Source organism: Nuphar pumila, chromosome 11 (assembly GCF_984573655.1).
Source record: "Nuphar pumila chromosome 11, dmNupPumi1.hap1.1, whole genome shotgun sequence".
Classification (NCBI taxonomy): domain Eukaryota; kingdom Viridiplantae; phylum Streptophyta; class Magnoliopsida; order Nymphaeales; family Nymphaeaceae; genus Nuphar; species Nuphar pumila.
This window is the reverse complement of record NC_143259.1, coordinates 63,599,194-63,619,484: the sequence shown is the minus strand read 5'-3', so window position 1 is coordinate 63,619,484 and position 20,291 is coordinate 63,599,194. Positions and strand designations below refer to the sequence as shown.

Sequence of the window (20,291 nt, the reverse complement as noted above, 5' to 3'; positions counted from 1 at the left end):
AATTAGGTAAATAGTAATAGTTAATTTTTAAAATTTTTATATTATTAAATAGTTAATAAATAAGTGAGGCCCATTGGGCCGGCCGAGACTCGGCCCATGTATATAACGGGTCGGGTTTCGGCCTGGTACCTGACGGGCCTGAGCCTAAAACCTTGATCCAAACCTGACCCATAGCAGGCTGGGTCAGCTTGGCCCATCGAGCTGCTCGGCCCGTTGTCCACCGGGTGGTACGTTGAATAATAACTGGTGGGGGTATGCCTAACCCCAGTTTGGCTTAAAAAAAAAATGATGGGATTAAACATGTATGCCAAATCTGAACCCGAATCCGTTCAGAATCTATACGGTAACATTGAATCTGATCAGCTTAAATAATCAATGCAGATTTTTACCAAACCCAATTAAACGGGTTGACCTTGTTCGTGGTTCGCTACGAGGTGTCCCTCAAGGTCAAAGCACATTGGTTTGGTCAAATGAGGTGGCAAAGAAGCAGTTTTTCCTTTTTTAAGACGTAGTATAAAGGAGGGGAGGGGAGGCCCGATTGGGGTTAGGGCACGGCTCCTCCTCCCCTTTTGCCTTTTCACCCCTAACTTGCCGGAGTTCCACCACCGGCGGGCGACCCAACTTCCGGCGAGACACCTCCGGCGTCCCACCTACCGGAGATACACCTCCGGCAAGCCATCTTCCAGAGAACCACCGGTATGTATTCTTCTTCTCTTATTAATTTTCTTTCTTTCTTTCTTCTTCTTTCCCGGTTTGACTGCTCATGTGTTTTTTACGGGGTGTGTGTGTTTATTTGTCTTCTTCCCCTTCTTATTCATCTATTTCTCTTCATTTATTTCCTTTTGGTTAGTTCAATAAAATTAAAATTTCTCTCCGTAAAATATCAAATTGTTGTGTCATTTTGTCACAGTGGATGTATGTACGAGCGCATGTCACTCTATATGTGTGGGTATGTATATAAAGATAGTGTATGTCAATTTATTGCTCTCTGTGTTCGTGTAATGAAGTGCAGATATTCATGATTATGTGTGTTTTAGTAGTTTAACAAAGCTAATTTTTGAAGCGCGCATGCTTGAAAATTAGTCGCGAGGCCTCCCCCGCACCCTTCTTTTTTTGCTTTTTTCTTCTAGTCCTGCAGAGAGCTTTGATAGGAAAGCATGAGGGGGAAACTCTGTTCCTGAAGGGAGCGGAGGCAATGATAATTTCTCACAAGAAGACGTTAATTACGAAAACAAATTTGATTTAGACTTCAATAACCAATCAAATGGTAGTATTATGAGGAATAATTAAGATTAATGACATAAATTTTTCTTATTCCCCATAGTAAAAGGAAAACCATATTTTCTACTTCTTTTATTTCTCCTCAAAATTAGGACGAAGTCTTGTTGTTTCCAAAATTCGAACAAGCAGCCAGCCTCTGTATTGAAGGTTGATCTCAACAAGGCATTTGACAAAGTGAGCTGGAGAATGGTTTGTCCGCTCTTCGGGTCCAAAGCTAGTCAACTCGGAGGACTCTGATTATTAAAGAATTTTATATATTTTAAAAATAAAAATTCTTAAAAAATAAAAATACATTAAAACTATTCAAAAAGTAAGAAACATAAAAAGAAATATAATTAGCATGCACTTTTATTGTTTATTTACAAACATGAACAAACTTTACAGGCTTTAATGGCTTCCTTCCCCCTCAAAGACTACATAAAGAGTAGGCCTAGAAGGACCCTATGAAAAAGGCCAAATGGAGAAGGCAAAACGTTGCCTTTGGAAATAAGGATATGGATAAGATAAATTTTCAAAATGCATGGGCTGGGATCCAACCAATGACTTGTTTGCATTGGGTATCCCATTTGTCTTTTTAAGTGGCCTTTTGGTTCTTGGAAATAAAGATTTAAATAGCCTTTTCATTTTTAGAAATAAAGATTTGCATGAGCTAGAAACAACAAGCGTCTCATTTGGTGGGGTTAGGTACTTTCCTTTCCGAAACAAATAACAAACTTCCAAAATAACAAACGATAAAAGGAGACCTAAATCAGCCCCGACTGAACCGGTTCAGTCCAAGCCCCATTCAAGTGGACCAGTTCAGACCAAGTTTCTACCGAGTTTGGGTTCAAAATGAGTAGAACATGAACTGTAACTCGGTTGGGTCTTCACTCGAACAGAATCGACCAGTTCAAATTGGCGAGTTTACCAACCATGAGCTGGAGCTTTCTTTTTTAACATGGCATTGATAAGCTTTGGTCATTGCTAGATTGCATAAACAAAGGAATTGATCACTTTAGCGCAGTTCTTGTTTGAAGTTGGTGAGAGCAAAGGGGAATACTTCCATATTAGAAGGGGTATCGACTATCCCCATTGATTTAAATCTCATTTGTGAAGCTCTGACATCTTTAATGAAGGTGGTACTTGACTCAACATTTCTCATTGGAGTCCAGCTGCCAGGAGTCCCTTCACACTCACCTACAGTTCTGAGATGACAATCATTTTTTGGCATCCCTTCAACGAACAAATGAGCAAAACCTGGTTGGTGCTTAAATGTTTGCTCATTTGGGATTGACAATCAATGAAGAAAAATGCAGTCCGTTATTAGTTAATGCTCAACAAGAATTGGGACAAGGCATAATGCATTTTTGGATGCAAAATGGAGGATCTTCTCATCAAACATGTAGATATGCTGCTTTTTATGGGCACACTATGGGATATCAGAGATAACTGACAAGGTTCTACAAAGAGTTCAATCATGGACTGCGGGTGACCTGTTTCTAGCAGGTAGGGAAACCCTTATTAAACATGTGCTTTCTTGCCTCCCTTCATTCCTACTGTCAACTTTTTGGATGCCTAAGTAGATAGAGAAGAGAATTAGCAAAATTCTGCATAATTTTCTTCCGGGTAGTCAGAGCTGACATAGAAGGCTAGCCTGTAAGAAACTCTCATTGCCATTGGAGAGAGGCGGTCTTGGCATAAAAAAGTTGGGGTTGCTAAATCGGTCCCTGATGGATGAATAGCCTTCTCAAATCATAGCATGGGCTTATATGTAAACCTTGGACCTGGACCCCAAACAAGAGTTGAAAGAGAACATCAAGTGTGTAGTGGGTTAGAATTGGCCTTTTAGAATTCAAGGAAAATATCAGTAATAAAGTTAGCAGTAGGATTGAAATATCTCTTTGGAAAGATCACTGGATCGTAGATATTGAGATGCCATCAAGTGACAACTTTTCAAGCACTTTTTTGTATTGTTTGATACCCAGAACACATGCTGGTCACCCATTGAGGGCTGGTAAATCTAGTTCACGATAAACCTTAGAAGATTTCGAGATTGGGGTAGGGCTTATGGACATTTTATTGTCCTGGACATTGAAAGGGGATCTGGACTCTATTTTTGGGAATCTGTCTAATGATGGGACATTCTCAGTTGCCTCCTTCTATAGTGCGAGTCTCCAACCAGGTATGAAGATTTTTCCTAAAAAGTGCTATGGATTTGGGTCCCATCATCAAGAGCATGGATTTTGACATGGTTATTTGTGGCTGGGAATGTACCTTAGATGTTAACAAAAGAGTAGGACATAAGCTGCACATTGCCAAGCATTCTGTGATGTATGGATGCAAAGAGGAATCCACAACTCATCTTTTATGGTATTGCAATGTCTTCCAAACTCTTTAAATTGGCTTCAACGAGAATCATGTTTTTTGTATTGTCAGCGAGAATCATGTTTTAAAGATCTTCTCAGTGGACCGACGCTTTAAGAAAACCTGAAAGGATGGAGATGAGTTTGGAGATGGTGGTTCATCTGTGCTTAGTGGGGGTTTTGGTTGGAAAGGAATGCACACATATTGAAGAACCAATTTGTAGATATTTCAATTGTCCATCGCAGAATAAAACAAGAAATCTATGTCACATAGACACGGCAACCAGGCAGTCATACCCGTGTCGACACAGCCCAACATGGGCACTAGTATCGGACGCAGCATGGGTACGTGGTGGTCCGGATCAGGTTGGGTCCAACCTTGACTGAACCCAATTTTCTTTTTTGTTTGACCTTGGTGAAAGGCAGGGAGGAAGAAAAAGGAGGAGGAAGATGAGGAGGAGGAAGAAAAAGAAAAAGGAGAAGGAAGAAAAAAACAAAATAGGAGATGAAAGAGAAAGAGAAAGAGGAGGAGAAGAAGGAAGAGGAAGTGGAGGAGAAGGAAGAAGAAGACGAAAGAGGAAGAGAAAGAGAGAGAGAGAGAGAGAGAGAGAGAGAGAGAGAGAGAGAGAGAGAGAGATTTTGTGCCCTAGGTTTTTATTAAAAAGAGAATTGCATTCTCCCTCCCCCTTATTTTTAAAAATTACAGTCACCCCTCCCTTACAAACGTTTTCTTTAATTTCTGATATGGACCTTTCCCTACCCCTTTTTTTATAAAAAATTACAGTTACCTCCCTTATAGACTTTTTTTTTAAAAATTTTGATATGGTCCTTATTACAATCCAGACCCAAATTCTCTTTCTCAATACACACACACACACATATACAGCCGTGTCCCCGTACCCTCATTTTTTGAAATTGCCGTGTCATACCCTATGTACCCGTACCCATATGACATTGCAAGACATGTTATTCTTGTGCTAGAGTGTTTGAAAAGGCCTCAATATTGATTGGATCAGTACTCCTAGAATAGAAACCAGCTCCTAACGATAACCCATGAAATTTATAATTCTTGTCGTCTTGCTATATTAAGTTTCTGATTAATAAAGCTTTCCTCTCTCTCGCTATATATATATATATACACACACACACACATATTCCTTCTTGTGTACAAATATCTAAATACAAAGAAAAGTTAAAGAATAAAGAAAAATTTACAAAAACACGCCTAACTTTCGATTTTACAAACACCTGCCTAGTTAACAAAATAATTCTCAAACACTAGCTTCTATTAACCAGGTGAGTTTACCCATGATTAGGATTGGTAGAATTACCTTCTTGCCCGCAACTCTCTTTTCTACTATTAATTATTTGTTTACAAAGGATTTTGGTCAAAAAAGGTCTCTCCTTGTTGTCGATCGATCACCAAAGCTTGAGTTGTCTTCCCGCTTGTTGATGGAAATGTTCACTGAAGCACTTGAAGGTCGAGAAAATATAGCCATTTGTTTACAAAAAAACTCTCCTTTTGTTGTCAATCGATCACCAGGGCCTAAGTCATTTTTCTGCCTGTTGCTTGGGATGTTCACTGAAGCACCTGAACGTCAAGCAAATGTGGGCATCCCCACTGTATCCTTCTACTGTTGTTTACATGTGGAATGAAGAACTAAGTGATCATAAAGACCTCTCCATCCTCACCTCCCAAAACCACACCACCACCACCACTGTTGATCAACATTCACCATCCTCACCTCCTAAAACCGCACACCACCACCATCACTGATCAACACATGGTTTTAAAACCTAGTGACTCTCCACTCGGCTCGTCCTTGAGTGATTCGTGACTCGGCCAGGTAAACTCGGTGACTCGGCTGGGTCATGTTAACTTTATATTTTATATATAATATACATAATATTTATATTATATTTCATATAATATATGTAATTATATATAAAATATATTTTATATGTATATATATGCATGGCTCGCCCATGACTCGGTTGACTTGACTGAGTTTTGTAAAAAATGAGTTTAACCATTTTTTTGACCTAGTGACTGGGCGATCCGGACCGAGTCAACTGAGTCACCGGGTTGACCTTGCGAGTTTTTAAGCTATGGATCAACATTCATCATCCTCACCTCCCAAAATCAAATCACCACCGCCATCGATCAACATTCTTCTTTTGCCCCCCACTTTTTTATGTACTTATTTACTAACAATCCAAAAGAAATTAAATCCTCCCTTCCCACCAAAAGAAAACCCTAATGTCCTCACCTAGATAGAACTCAAATTAGACTTAAAAACACAAAACATTTCTTTTCTATTAAATCCAAAAGTAAAGAATATGTTGATGGAAAAATAGAAAAGAAATCAACAAAATGAGATCTTAGAGAGAGAGAGGCATCTCAAATGAACTATCTATCTTTAGGTGCTCTGACAAACAGCAGTGAGACGACTCAAACGTGCATAATTGTTTCAAACCCAACACCCACCATGCCCATTCTATTTTCTTATGGTATGGTAAATCCATCTCTCTCTCTCTCTCTCTCTCTCTCTCTCTCTCTCTCTCTCTATATATATATATATATATATATATATATAAAGAGAGAGAGAGAGATTACTTTGTAAACAGCTTCAGGTGAATATTTGGTTTCATCATTTTGATTATAGAAATCGAATGGTGGAGGCCCATGAAACTTGATAGTATGGTATAATTGGCAAAGCTTTCAATATTTATAAAGCTTTGAACATTAGGGCTTGCAAATATGGATAATAATCTGGGCGAGTGCCCAATTTATCCTTGCCTATTTTACACCCTTACCATCTTGTTGGCTTTATCTTCTTCCATTTAACAACCTCCTAGTGCTTATTCAGAGTAATCTTTGGTGTGATGTGCACTGTTGGAGCTAAAATTAATGACAAGTAATCGTGGTTGAGCTCATGATGGAAGAGAATTCCACGTATTTAAAATGTGGAAAAACAAAGGCATGGAAATGAATCACCAAAAAATATGGTATATTTTTGTCGACAACTCAGGAAAATTTCCCTTTCCAAAATTTGCCGTTACTTTTTTCCATATTCAAATGTCTGTCTTCACTCCATGTTTTATGCTGATTTGAATCAGTATCATTGCAAACTTAAGGGGAGCAAAAAATGAGAGTTTAATTTCTTACCAGTTACCACTGCATCAGTGGGTTATCATTTGGTTGTGATTGATAAATTCAGAAGGGCATTTGATGTCTTTGTACATAGCCATTGTTTGCAGATTATTCCTGTTTTATGTTTTTATCTGCACCTAATTCAAGACATATTTTTAAGACTTCTGTGGGATGCTTATTTGTGTCAGGCAATAGGATGATGTTTTAGGGTCCTCCACTGTGTGGTTGACATGTCATTGGATTGTGTGGTGTATCTTTATTGGGGTTACTTGTGCTTGACCAAGAATTTGCCTTGTCAACTACCTCAATACAGATTCCAGCTCCTGGACCATGAGCAGGGACAGAGAAGATATGCCTAGATTCACGTGGTTTGTTGGAGTAGCATATTTGAGCACTAAAGCTACATCCATGTGAATAGATCATCAGTCATGTTGTGATGTCCAGATCATATCAGTGCTTTGAACTTCTGTTCCTAAACATTAGACCTGGCTAACTGGATGTATGTATGTACTGAATTAGTTTCTCTGTCAATCATCTAATTAGTTGATGGGCATCATCTATGGATATGCATTTGGTATTTCACTATTAGTTTGTCATTTGATTTTTCATCTCCTATTTATTGATCGTTCTGCTTATCTTGATCTTGGTATACTTGAAGTGTTGGTTAATTAAACTGGTCTCCATTTTGAATTGCTGTGAAAGTTTTTAGAGTGCCTAAAAGGAAATGTCTTGGAACTTTGGATAACATATGAAAGTGATTTATTTTTTCAGGTGTTTCTCTTGAATTCTGGGAATTAATGGTTGGTAAAGTTGTCAAAATTTGATGACATTTAGTCTGCCTACTGCAACATCATGGGCAATCTATATGCTAAAGAATATGTAAGGAAACGTTGTTTTCTATAATTAAAAATTATTTGCTGTTGTTTTTGTTTCATTGAATGGCATCATGTGCAGGATGAAATCAGCGTTGTTGGTTTCGAAGCTCCAAAGTCACCCGAATCAAGTTACAGTAATGTCTTCCCAGGGCATGAGGACGAAGCAAGAGATCCTCCCCTGGTTCCTTCACACTTACAACACACCTTATTGAGCTTTCCTGCTAGCAAGGATGCCTCTGGAAGCATGCCAGCACCCCAAAATGTAATTCTTAACCATTTGTATATCGAGAACAGGGATAGCCCGCAGCCTGCAGTGGCCCTTGGGCTGACCCACCGATTCCTTGCAAAATTCGTGACAGTTGTGCTATATAAGCCAATCCAAAGAAGGGGATCTTGAAGGAGGTTACTGCGTCAGTCTAGTTTTACTTGATTTATTGAGGCGCATTTGATTCATGTTGTGTTCGTCTTCCCCCCTTCGGGATAGAGAGAATACTCCATTAGCTGCTGGATACAATTTCAAGTGCATAATTCGGTAGCTGCTGATGCAAATGAATTATCATACATATTGGAAGGAGGCACTGCCCTCCTGTTCTTTTGTGTTTTTAGAGTTATGTTACCCTTTTTGTTCTATGTTCCTGTACATGGACAGGTTTCATAGGGCCATTTGAAATCTATTGCTCAATGCGTGTTATTTTTTGGTGATTGAACCATCTTATGAATGAGAAAGATCTAGTCGCTTTGATGGTCAATTGTTGCTTATCATTATTCTGGTTGGAGCTGGTTCTTACTGTAGATATGTTGTATATCATTTTTGCTTTATCTCGTGCATTTGATATTTATGCCATTGATGCATTTGACTCTGTTAGTCAACATTATGAAGTGTCGATCCTTACATCAAAGGATTTTTGTCTTTTTGTCCTGTCTCAAGCTGCTCTTGAAGTCTTTCAAGTCTGTTTTATGTTAGTTAGGATCAAGGAAAAAGTTGTTAGGACTTCATTAAGAGTATCTTGTTCAATTTGCCTGAATGATGTAGTTTTCTTATTTTAATATTCAAGACAAGTAGGTATAAGATTTGATTTTGTCATTTCTTGTATAGTTTGTTCAATTCAGTATTGCAAGTCTTTATCAGCCCCAGGCCTATTTAGGTTTGGGCCTCGGTGAAATTCTATAGCTCCTACAGTAAATGTAGGTTCACAGGGGCATTAAATGTAGACGTGTAGAGAGAGAGAGAGAGAGAGAGAGGCAGTTCCTGTTTTAATAATGTAAAAAGTGGATGGCAGGAGGTTCAGTCTTGTAGTTGCATCTAAGTGGATGGCTCTTGACGACTCCCAGAATTTTGAGGCCATCTAAGCATTTGATGATGGTGGTATCTGCAAGTGTTGCACCAATAGATCATTTCTAGCCACGCCATGGGCGCAATGCCATTTTCTCCTGTTGTTTTCACAGAAAAGGTTGGCAAAGATGAGGTGCCCAATAGCCATGCTGTGGATCTATCTTCCATGAAACCTTTTGTCCTTGAAAGTTCTACTAGTTTTTGTTCTTGTCCAGCTCTTCCATATCTCAAACCAATTGATGATGACATTTTTAGACTCTGCGCTTTAGGAAACGGCTAGGGTAAGCGAGCAGACAAACAATCAAAATGGTTAGTGGATCTTGCTTTTTTATGCCAAAGTTTCAAATGAAATAGTGGACGGGCCCATAAGGCCTCAACACACTTAGCTATGTGGGACAGCTTAAAGCATTCAAGCTGAAGGACGTCAGGAGTTCGATACGCAGGGTGTGTGTCCCTTGCTGCAAGGCCCTAACAGCAGGTGTGCGAGGGTTTTTAACTGCTTGGAGGTGAACCATATGGCAGGGTTGACATTCTCTTGCAGGCCCCACTACTTGAACTAGTGTTTCCCATCGTCAAATATAAAAAACAATTGTGGATTACTTTTTCGCAGGTGGGTAGATTTTGCCATTGATGGATACCCTAATCAGAACCATCCATAATGTGTTAGCTCTTGGGAATTGTACAAGATCAGACCCAGACCCAAAATTCAGGTTCATTTCTCCTAGGGTGCAAGTGAAGCATATTGGGCTTAGAAACGGGAGTGAAACACATAGCAAGTTTTTTTTTATTTTCAACAGAGAAAGCTGGGGTTAGGCAGACCCCTACCAATTAATACAACTATACCACAGGGATTCGAACTTACAACGTATCAACACAAGGCGACGTGCACTAATTGCTCCTGCCAGATAAGCGGAGCACCCCGTTGGTCATAACAAGTAAAAGTTTTGATAATGAATGCGTACAACGAAAACGATGTAGGGAAAACAGCACCATAACTACATTTTCTGTTAAAGTTTTGTACAATATGTATACTGACAGAAGGGGCATGTTGGTTGTATTTCCTCCGGTAAACCAACCCTATCTTATTCAAACATCAGTCTTCTGTGGGCTTTACTCCCTGTTTTGACAGGGACCAGAAAACATTATTATAATGACAATCTTGCCCTTCCAGAAGATAGGAGAGCTTCTATGAAATCACCAAGAGTGTTGTAGTTTTTTCCAAGGTCAGGGAAACCACCCTCACCTAATTGCGCTGGCTGTCTGCCAAGAGTGTTCTTTGTTCCTACGGTGTAAACCCATGGCACACTCCTTGTCCCCAGGGAGCAGCCAGGCTTCGGTTGAAAAGGGGCTTATCCCATGCCCCCATTAATGCAAGGGGCTGAGGCTCATGGGAATGGAACCCTGACCACCCGATTAGTGGCCAAGGCCCCTTCCACTGCACCAAACCTTATAGTTGGAGTCAGGGTGCCACAAACAACTCACACAAGTCATACATGACAGGCTAGTCCTCTCTCTTCTCTAGCAGTAAGGGTTTAAGATAATTTAACATAATTACAAAAGGTAGTGATGCTAAGGGTATGAAGAACTGAAAGAGCAACTTTAAGCCATACTGGTCATTGTTTATGCATATCCGGTAACAGTAAACAGCAATAAGATAATCAAGTCATACAGTTCACCGATTCCACGGATAAGATCCTCACATAACTCTGGTATAGCCGCATTAACGGAGTGGTTAATTATCCTGCAGTTGCTCATATAACAAAAGTAACACATGCATGAAGTCTTTAACATACTAAAGCACAAAAGTGGCAAATAAATAACTTATCTATGTTTTGATAGATTAGGCTAACCAGGATGCAAGCATCAGATATTCACAACTGGACTGATGTTTGTTTTGTATATTGGAGTTTTTGTTGCGATTTTGAGGCCTGTGTTGATAATCACACTAGGTCAGATTTGATATTAATGCGCTTAGAGAATACAAACAATTATAATAAAAACAATAAACAAACAAATAACCACAAGACGAGAATTTTACGTGGATTAGCGGTTGCCGATACAAAAGAACAAATAAGGCTACAAACGAGAACTACACCTGTTGTTCAACCCACCAAGATGATCGATATGTGCAGCCCAAACATTCATCACTTTCACCAAGAAGAAACCTATATACTAGCTCTTTCACACTCCTCTCAAAGCCCAAGAAAAGCCCCAAACAACGGTGAACCACCAAAGAGAGAAAAAACATGTTAAATCTTTGGATTCTTTCTTCAATAGCAACAACTACATAATCATATTTTGATGAAAAGCTCTATAAAAAAAAATTAACTATTTTTTCTTTCTTCAATTTTATCACCATAAGTCTTGATTTGATTGATGATTCCAACTCAGAAAATTTTTCGATCAATTCATTGTCTTTCATTAACAATGTATAGAACTCTCTCCAAAGAGATTCGCGTTTGATAGAAATAATTTTTTCGAAAACTTAAAATTCGTTTTTTCAAGACATCACATGGTTCTTTAGATATTGAAGCATTCAGAATTCGGAGAACCATCAATTTGAAGAGCTTTCACATTTTTCCCTGTTTTCTTTGAACTCCTTCATACCCTTCTTCGACTAGTTCCTGGAGATCCTATGATATGAGCAGGGTCTTCATTTGGAGACTCCAAAAATCATAACTTTCACCATTGAACATGGGCACTTGATTTTGAGAGAAGCTGAAACTGGAGTTGCTAGAGCTCGATGTCATATTTTTGATGAAAATAGGTCTTCCAAAGCAAGGCTTTGATACCAAATTTTGTTGGTGCAGCGGAAGTGTAGGGTTAGAGGCACTAGAAAGAGGAGATAGGACGAGGGAAACTCACCCAATTAAGGCACTCACACGCACTTACATGAACTCAAATGAAAATAACAAAGCCCACACGTGGAGTCACTCCTCTCGCACTCTAGAACACACGAGATTTTTTTTTTTTTCACTTCATTTCATTGCTTGAACTTTGTTATCTGATTCAATGCATGGGAAACATTACACCGATTTATACTAGTGGTGACACGTTTTACACCACTCATTTACCACCACACTTAAATGTTCATTATAGCATACTAATGGAGAGGATAACTGTGAGTTCTAAATCCCATGTCTTGCCCACTTTACGGATTGGCAATGTCAACCGAACTCAAGGCTACAAAGTAATCGACTTACATGGCTGACAGCCAATTTGGAAAAAGTCAGTTTGGATTTTTTGGTACTGGATCCATATAGGATCCGGATCCAATTACAAATTATCTTTTAACAGGATGTTTGTCCCCTTCAAGCAGTCGAAAGCCATAGATTGGTACTATAAAATACATATTCTCATTTTGTGAGAAAGCAATTGTTTGAGAAGTCATGCATGAAAAACACATACCTAACTCACACACTTGGCATTAAAGGATTTTAATACACAGAATCTACACTCTCCAACAAAATTAATCTGATATTGCCCTGAATAATAAAATAAGCTATTAAGTAAGATCATTGGTTTACTTGCCCATGGCCACCACACACAATGCAAAATCGAGCAGAAGAGCACTTGGAACAGTAGCTCCATTTCTTTGGAAGCCTGAACAAAAATTATTACAAACTTCAGCAAATAACTGATACCAAAAGAAAGAAATAGCAACTATTATCAATACACTGCTGTAAATCGAGTGGCCATATTCTTTGCATTTGATCTAGCTTTATCAGCATTTTCTTCTGTCAGTTTCTTTAGTATGAACCCTTCACCATTACATTCTGCACAACGACCTGAACCACCACAAGCTTCGCATGGTTTTGAAGCACTCTATCAAACAATAGTAAGATCAGAAGAGTTTTAGCAGTGATGGTGCTACTAAAATTGTTAATAGCTAGTATCTTTCAAGATTATGCACGATAAGTTGAATTGTTACATCAATGACTTCAGAAGTTTTCGTAGTCTTTGTAAGAAGTGCTGTGACCAAAATTGACGTTGCTGCTTCAGGTAATCCTCTTGGTGTTTGGCCCCTCATACTTCCATCTCCTGATGGCTTCAAAGTATTGTTAATATGATCAGTTCTTTCTCAGCAAGATCATGCTGAAACAAGGAGGTTTGGTAGCAAAATTACTTGGCTGAGCATGACGATACCCATAATGTAGTGGGTTCAACATCGACTCCTTGACGCGTATGAAAGCTGAACGATCAAAACCATCTGCAGGAAGAAAAGTCCCACCATTATAGATACTAGTTACTGTATGAATAGAAGCTAGGAATCTGAAATATCATATGAGCAATAGAAATTTCAAAAGCATCATGGAACATCATGATGCATTACTTGCTAGAAATATTCTCAGAACAGCTTACTCGAATAATCAAAGCCTCATTATATGTCAAGATATAGTCTGCCCTGCGTCACAGGTACGTGTTTACTTGCCAGTGTAATACGTTGACACAATCGCATCCCACTCATAGGCATAGAGACTTTACACAGAATGGACATAATCAAAGCCATGACAAGAACAGTCAATATCATGTCCTACCAAGTCACTCTTAAAGCACAACGGATATTTCTTCCTTTGAACTAATTTAGCATTCCATATTACACAATTTAGTGGTTGTGTTTTGGAGTTTCTGTTCATTCATTTGTGCTTTTAAGGTGGCAGTTTTCATCTTTGGTTTTTATTTTATCATGTGTGTGTATACTGCATACATGTGTGAGCATATTCATCTGTGCATAGCTAAGTCCTAGTTATACAAAACTCCCCATTTCATATCAAGTATGTCCATGCAGTCACGTGCCAATCCCCAATCATATGTTACATAGATTCCATTACGTTGGAACTTCCAGAGGTCCCAGCATTATGAGTCACGAGTGAATCATCTTTCCAATGCAAACATGAAAAAACAAAGTTGAGAGTTATGTATAAGATGTTGCCATCTCTCTCTCTCTCTCTCTCTCTCTCTCTCTCTCTCTCTCTCTCTCTCTCTCTCTCTCTCTAGATCTTTCCTTTCTATTTCATAGACTTTGCTAGAATAGGGTATTGAGTTGTTGCAAAAATACATGCTCAAACATGCAAATTAGAGATTGTGTGCAATCAAACATCATTTTCAATGGGATCTTGCTCCAAAATCGTCATTTAGAAGCTCAAACTATTTTCAACCAAGATTAACATTTCCTTTTTTCAGAATGACAAATTTATATAATGGGAATGGGATCTTTCCTCAATTTTTCCCAAGACAAAAGTTGAAGTCCAAGATAGCAGGGCCTAATCATAAAGACAATATCCATGCACTTTCCATGAATTGGAGTCACAATCAGTTGAGGGTTCTTATCCTTTGATAGTCTTCATCACATGAAAGCGTCTGCTTACATAAATAGTTTGTATATAAGTTGTTGGGTGTTATACTTCAGTTGAGGGTTCTTATCCTTTGATAGTCTTCATCAAGGTTGCCAGACTAGGAAGCGGAAGTGGAAGCGGGAAACGATACGAGAAGCGGAAGCGAGAGTGATGCATTTTAAAATGTAATGGAAGCGAGAAGTGAGGAATAAAAAAACAATATAAGAATTGAAAAGGAATCAAAATGGAATGAAAATAAAAACTAAAATAAAAGTGATTATTCTTAAATTTCATGATTTTTAGTGTAAGAATTAAATTTTTAATAAAATCTAAAAATGATGACTGTCAATTTAGAAAAAGCAAATGGAAGTGAGTGAGAAGCATGAGAGAAGACACATAGAAAACATGAAAAGTAGAGTGAGATAACATATAAGAAGAATAGATGTGTGAAAAACATAGAAGTGTGGGAGAATTGAGATTCTCATCAAGTTTCGGAAGCGAGGAGTATCATGCTTCCAAAGCGAGTTTCCGGAAAGCGAGCTTCACACTTATCTAAGAAGCTTCTTGTAACTCTGGCCTTCATCATGTGAAAGCATCTACTTACATACATAGTTTGTATATAAATTTTGGGTGTTATACTCCTTTATTTTTACTTTAACTATATTATATTGTTCAAGGTAAATTTGTCTTCTCAATCCTTTCTTTTATTGTCTTGATGTTACACACAATCTTAAAGGAGCCTTCAGCAATTCAGCGGGATGAGATAACACTCTTACACTACAATTTCAAGGTATCGGAGTTGTGAATAGACATCGTTGGGTTTTGCTTCAATTTTTCAAGCTAATTATTCTAGTGAGTTACATGGTCTAGATCAACTTCTTTTCTTCTCTTTAGAATCTTCAAGATGTCATATGCTGACATTAGCAGCAGACACCATTAATCTGAAAAATATAAAGAACCACAGAATTATCATAAAATCAGTTTTGATACCTCTCTGATCAAGGTTGCCTCTTGGAAATTTGTGGTTTTAGCCCTTGAGTTGTGTAAATTGAAGCCCATTTTCTGGCAGTAGTTTTAGGATTTATGGCATGAAATCTGTTCAACGTTGAATTATTTTTATCAATTTGTGGCATGCAATCTCTAGAAGCACTGAGCAACTTCCTTTACTTTTGTTTTTGGCAAGAATTCTATAAAATGATGCATAAGAGTATAAAGTAATAAAAAAGAAAGAAGATGAGTACTTTCCCAGATCTGAAATGTACAGCTGGGTTTTGTTTCCTAGGAGATGGTCTTAGTTTCATGTGGTGCAATAAGCAAGATGTCACTTTTTTCTTATCTACTGAGTCTAGACATACGGCTTATATTAGTTATTGAAGCTATCTAGTTGTGGCATTTGCTTGCTAATCTTAGAGTCATCATGACTCCATTCATGCCACTAAGAGTGCCATATACATTACAAGACAAAATACATGTAGTGATCACATGAAACATGTTATTGATAAACACATTATTAGAGAGAAGCTTTTGGGTGACCTTATTGCTCTACCATATATCATTAGCAACATTGTAAATAGCTGATACATTTATGGAGCCCTAGCTGATCTCCCTTTGAGATTGAGGGTCTGTGTGAAAGTGTCTACTTATATACATAGTTCCCATATAGGTTTTCAGGTATTATATTTCTCGAACTTTCACTCTTTGGTTATTTATTTTATCTATCTTATGATGCTTGAAGTATTTCTGCCTTTCACCCTTACTATTCTTATGTTGATATATATAACCGCTATTTTAGGAGTATTTAGGTAATTCAAGGGAATGAAACTACATTTTGCACTTTTTACCATTTCTTGAAGTTGTTGGAACTTACCGAACTCAGTAGCCAATAGACCCCTATGAAACTTTTTGCACACTTTTTAATTTGTATGAAACCCCAATGAACTTAAAAGCATAGGAGATCAAATAGTCTTCATAAATGTGAGCAATTTCGCTGAAAACCAGACTAAGGAATGACTCTATGAACTACTATAGGCACAACCATGTTCTGGTTTGGTCCATTTCAACACCAAACAAGACTTTAGCTTCTCATAGACTGGTTAATTAAAACAGAAAGCCAATGGAGTTTGATTCCAAAGGAAGTTACAAATGCATCCATAATGATTAGTGAATGATGGACCCTCAATGTTTCCCTCTAAAGAGTTCATAAGAGTGAAATAGTTTAGACACCCCTAAGACACCAATTGGTGCTGTCAAGCAACTAGAATTTGAAGGGATTTTTCATTGGCTAATTCATGATCCTTTGGCAGCATAGGAGATAAAAAACCTCTGAGTATTCAACTCTTTATCCCACCTTTATTGTACATTGGGATCTGTTCAATACCAAGTCTGAAATTCACATGACCACCAGAGGTCCTTGTTCAAGTAAACCAAGTTACTGCCTTACACTGTTTTGAGCAATTTACTCGTGGAGGACAAACTGGCCCAGGTTCACACTACACCATCGCTTTGATCCATCAATGGGCCAAACTACCGAACATCTAATCATGCCAATTTGCTCAAATCATAAAGTTCCCTATCCAATCACCATTTTTTTCTTCCAGTTCATACATGTTCCTCATTGCTTTTCTAATGGAGTTGGAGCTCTCTGTTTTAGTCCATCAGCACCATGCTACAATTTATTGGACACGGCAGGGCCGTGGATGTTCTAGGCATTAAAAATGTGCCATGCTCTATATTCTTCGGGTCGATGGTAAAATCACAAAGAATAATAAGGCATTTATCAGGCAGAATACCATGAATATAAGCCTCGACATAAATTACTTTCCTAGAAACATAATGAATAAAAAGGAATGGATGACAGTTTTCTCATGTTCTTATAAAATATGCAATATAATTCGCTTTACAACAAATGGTTAACTGTAGAATAACAAACTGGCACTTACAGTATATTATATTCATACAATTTAAAGCTCACTCTACAGTAAACCAAGAACGAAATACAGCAATTCACCATAAAAAAAAGGTTAACATTTTATGTCGTATTCATGATAGCCATTTCTCCGGTCCACAAACCATGCACGAAAAAGGCAAGAAAAGCACCAACAAGGAACAAAACCAAAAACCGAGGAATGTGGGAAACGATTATTGATACCCACTTGCATAAAACGCTAGTTCCTGTCATACACATTAGACATCAAAATTACTAACCATAATCATCAATGAAAGTTCCTCACAATGATTTTTTTTTCATTAGGGAATGAAACATGACTTCGCATTGTCTAAAGTTTCTTGATCTAAATCATCAAAGACACGAATATGTAGTTACCAACAAATTCAAAATCAAAGAGATAAAATAGAATATGAATCCTGATCAGAAACAGACATCCCGAGAGAGAGAGAGAAAGAGAGAGTCCTTTTGTACCTTTGAAGATGAAGGGTATGGATTGAGCAGATGCCGCGAGCTGCAGCATTTTTCTCTTTCGATTAAATGTGGAAAGGAGAAAAGGGAGATGAGGAGAGGGACGCCCTCAGGGACCAGGCTTCGATTGGAACGGCCCTTATATGAAATGAACCCAACCTTATCCCCCGTTGGTCATCAGCTATCATGAATACGGGCCAGATCATGGTAGAATGGATTGGAGTCCGAATTACAGTAATAAGTCAGGATCCTAATTCAGATTCAACATAACCGTTGAATGTGGGTCAAACATTATAAATAACCGTAGGACAAAAGTGATGTGTTTTCCAAATGTCTGGAAATTTTTGAAATAAGCCTGTTAGACAACTTTTTAAGACTTTTGTACCCTTCCCACAAGCAAACATCACTAAGTTCATGCGTTGGCAAAGCTTCACTTAATTAAATTAATTAAATGTATATTCGCAGATATTTTTTTGTGGTTCTCAAGAAGCGTACAAAAAATTATATTATTTATATGGTTTTTTTTGTTAATTATAAAATTGCATATTTTATACCAAAGTCATAGGACATTGTGTGAACCTCCTTTCTCATTTCTTTAACCATCACTTAAATTTATGTTCACACCTATTTTTTTGTTGTATTCATGAAGTACACAAAAACAAGTTTTGCGCATCTCCTTATGATTGTGACTTCGCAAATAACTTAGTAAAATCACATATTTTATACAAATGTTGCTAGAGACAGTGCAAACCACCTTTCTTTAATCGTCAGTTAAATGTATGTTCGCACCTATTTCTTTGTGGTCTTCATAAAGTGTGCAAATATAACTTATGTAAACCTCTCTTAAACGCACCTCCGTTTATTTTATAAGAAGATTGTATAACTAATTATGCAGAGTTTTGCATCCTCACAATTTTTTGTTGCAAAACATTTTGGTTAAAATCACATATCTTGTACTAAAATCACATATGAGGAAAAACACTTATTTTGTGTTGCGAAAGTACCAAATTTCTTTATGTTCGCAAAATATAAATACGGAGTTCCACAAAAATATTTAGGTTAAAATCACATATATTGGTTATTGTTTGCAATAGTTATTTGCAGAGTTTTATAAAATTGCATATTATTTGTTACTGAATTCTCAAAAATCACAACTTTTGGTTATTGTTTGCAACAATTATTTGCAGAGTTCTCTAAAATCGCAAATCTATTATTTTATGTTATAATTTAGTAGACATTTTACAATTCAACAAGCATTTTCTGTTATAATTCAACATACATTTACAATTTAGTAGACATTTTCTGTTATAATTCAGTAGACATTGACATTCAAATTTAAAGCTAATATACAATTCACCTAATTACAATGATTTAGAAATTTGATTATAATTACATTTATAGACATTTACAAAACATTGTTCTCTAAAGTGCGAACAATCACTTTTTATACATGCGAAGAGTCACATTTATTCTAGTAGAAAGATCCCAAACATGAAAGCACTTTACACATTTGGATATGTGGTTTTATTGTGGTATATGCGTAGTTAATAATATATTTGTATCTCTCCACATGATTAGATATGTGATTTTATAAAGTATGAGATTTTACTAAGGTATTTATGAAGTTAAGATCATAAGGAGGTTCACATAAATTATATTTGCGTGCTTCATGAAGACTACAAAAAATAGGTGCAAACATACATTTAAGTGACGGTAAAAGATGGAAGAAATGGGGTTTACATTGTGTCTTGCATCTTTGGTATAAAATATGTGATTTTATTAAAGCAATTATGATTTTATGATTAACAGATGTTCGCATAAGTTATATTTGCATGCTTCATGAAGATCGTAAAAAAGTAGGTGCAAACATATATTTAAGTGACGATTAAAGAAAGAAGATTCACACGGTATCCCACGACTTTGGTATAAAATATGCGATTTTACTCAGGTATTTGCGATTTTGTGATTAACAGAAAAGATCACATAAATAATATGTTTTTTTGCTCGCTTCTTGAGAACCACAAAACAATATGTGTGAATATACATTTAAGGAAGGTTTTGCCTTAGTTGATGGGATAAACAATATATTGTGTGATCTTTATGACATTCGTTTGTGTAAAGGGTAAAAAGGTCTTAAAAAGTGCCTATTTACGGTTTTGGACAACATGCGGATTTTGGAAATTTTGAGGCATTTGGGGAACACATTATTTTTTGAATTTTATATGGGGGTTAATGTTTGGTACCGTGGCCTCAGCAAAAACCATTCTTGTTTTTTCCTTTTTTTGGTAAATCTGACCTCATAAATGTGATCTACATACTCTATTTAGTAGGAGTTCGCTTTTAAATGGCCAAAATATGACATGTGTATATGTTTTTTTTTGGTGATGCACAAATTGATAGTTGTAAATGCACCAAAAAAATTTTACTCACAAAAATTATGTTTATTATCCAAAAATACGATCAAGGAGTTGTCGCCCATTAAATCATTCATGCTCAACACATCTATGAGATTAGATCGAGTCAAAATAACTTATATCATGGTATCCCAAATAGAT

The 20,291-nt window shown here is 37.2% G+C and overlaps 1 protein-coding gene and 1 long non-coding RNA gene across 2 annotated transcripts; one reads left to right on the top strand and one right to left on the bottom strand.

Annotated features, from left to right (window-relative positions):
* Nucleotides 1-552: 552 nt before the first annotated feature.
* On the top strand, nt 553-8,401 carry LOC149822401 (uncharacterized). The gene is made up of 3 exons (XR_016426093.1): nt 553-696; nt 7,549-7,656; nt 7,732-8,401. It is a non-coding gene; the product is annotated as an uncharacterized LOC149822401 (long non-coding RNA).
* A 3,691-nt stretch (nt 8,402-12,092) lies between these two features.
* LOC149822400 (uncharacterized) lies at nt 12,093-17,845 on the bottom strand. The gene is made up of 4 exons (XM_089981453.1): nt 17,740-17,845; nt 13,112-13,195; nt 12,917-13,026; nt 12,093-12,810 (listed from the first exon to the last, which is right to left on the bottom strand). The coding sequence occupies exons 1-4, from the start codon at nt 17,786-17,788 to the stop codon at nt 12,655-12,657; spliced, it is 399 nt and encodes a 132-aa protein (XP_089837579.1). The 5' UTR covers nt 17,789-17,845; the 3' UTR covers nt 12,093-12,654.
* Between the last annotated feature and the right edge of the window lie 2,446 nt (nt 17,846-20,291).

Bases quoted from the DNA above. Each gene is read 5' to 3' on its own strand.
- LOC149822400 (XM_089981453.1), bottom strand. From the start codon at position 17,788: ATGCTGCAGCTCGCGGCATCTGCTCAATCCATACCCTTCATCTTCAAA. The intron at 13,027-13,111 runs GTAATTTTGCTA...TGAAGCCATCAG, and splicing joins GTATCGTCATGCTCAGCCAA to GAGATGGAAGTATGAGGGGC. The intron at 12,811-12,916 runs GTAACAATTCAA...ATTGTTTGATAG, and splicing joins AAACTTCTGAAGTCATTGAT to AGTGCTTCAAAACCATGCGA.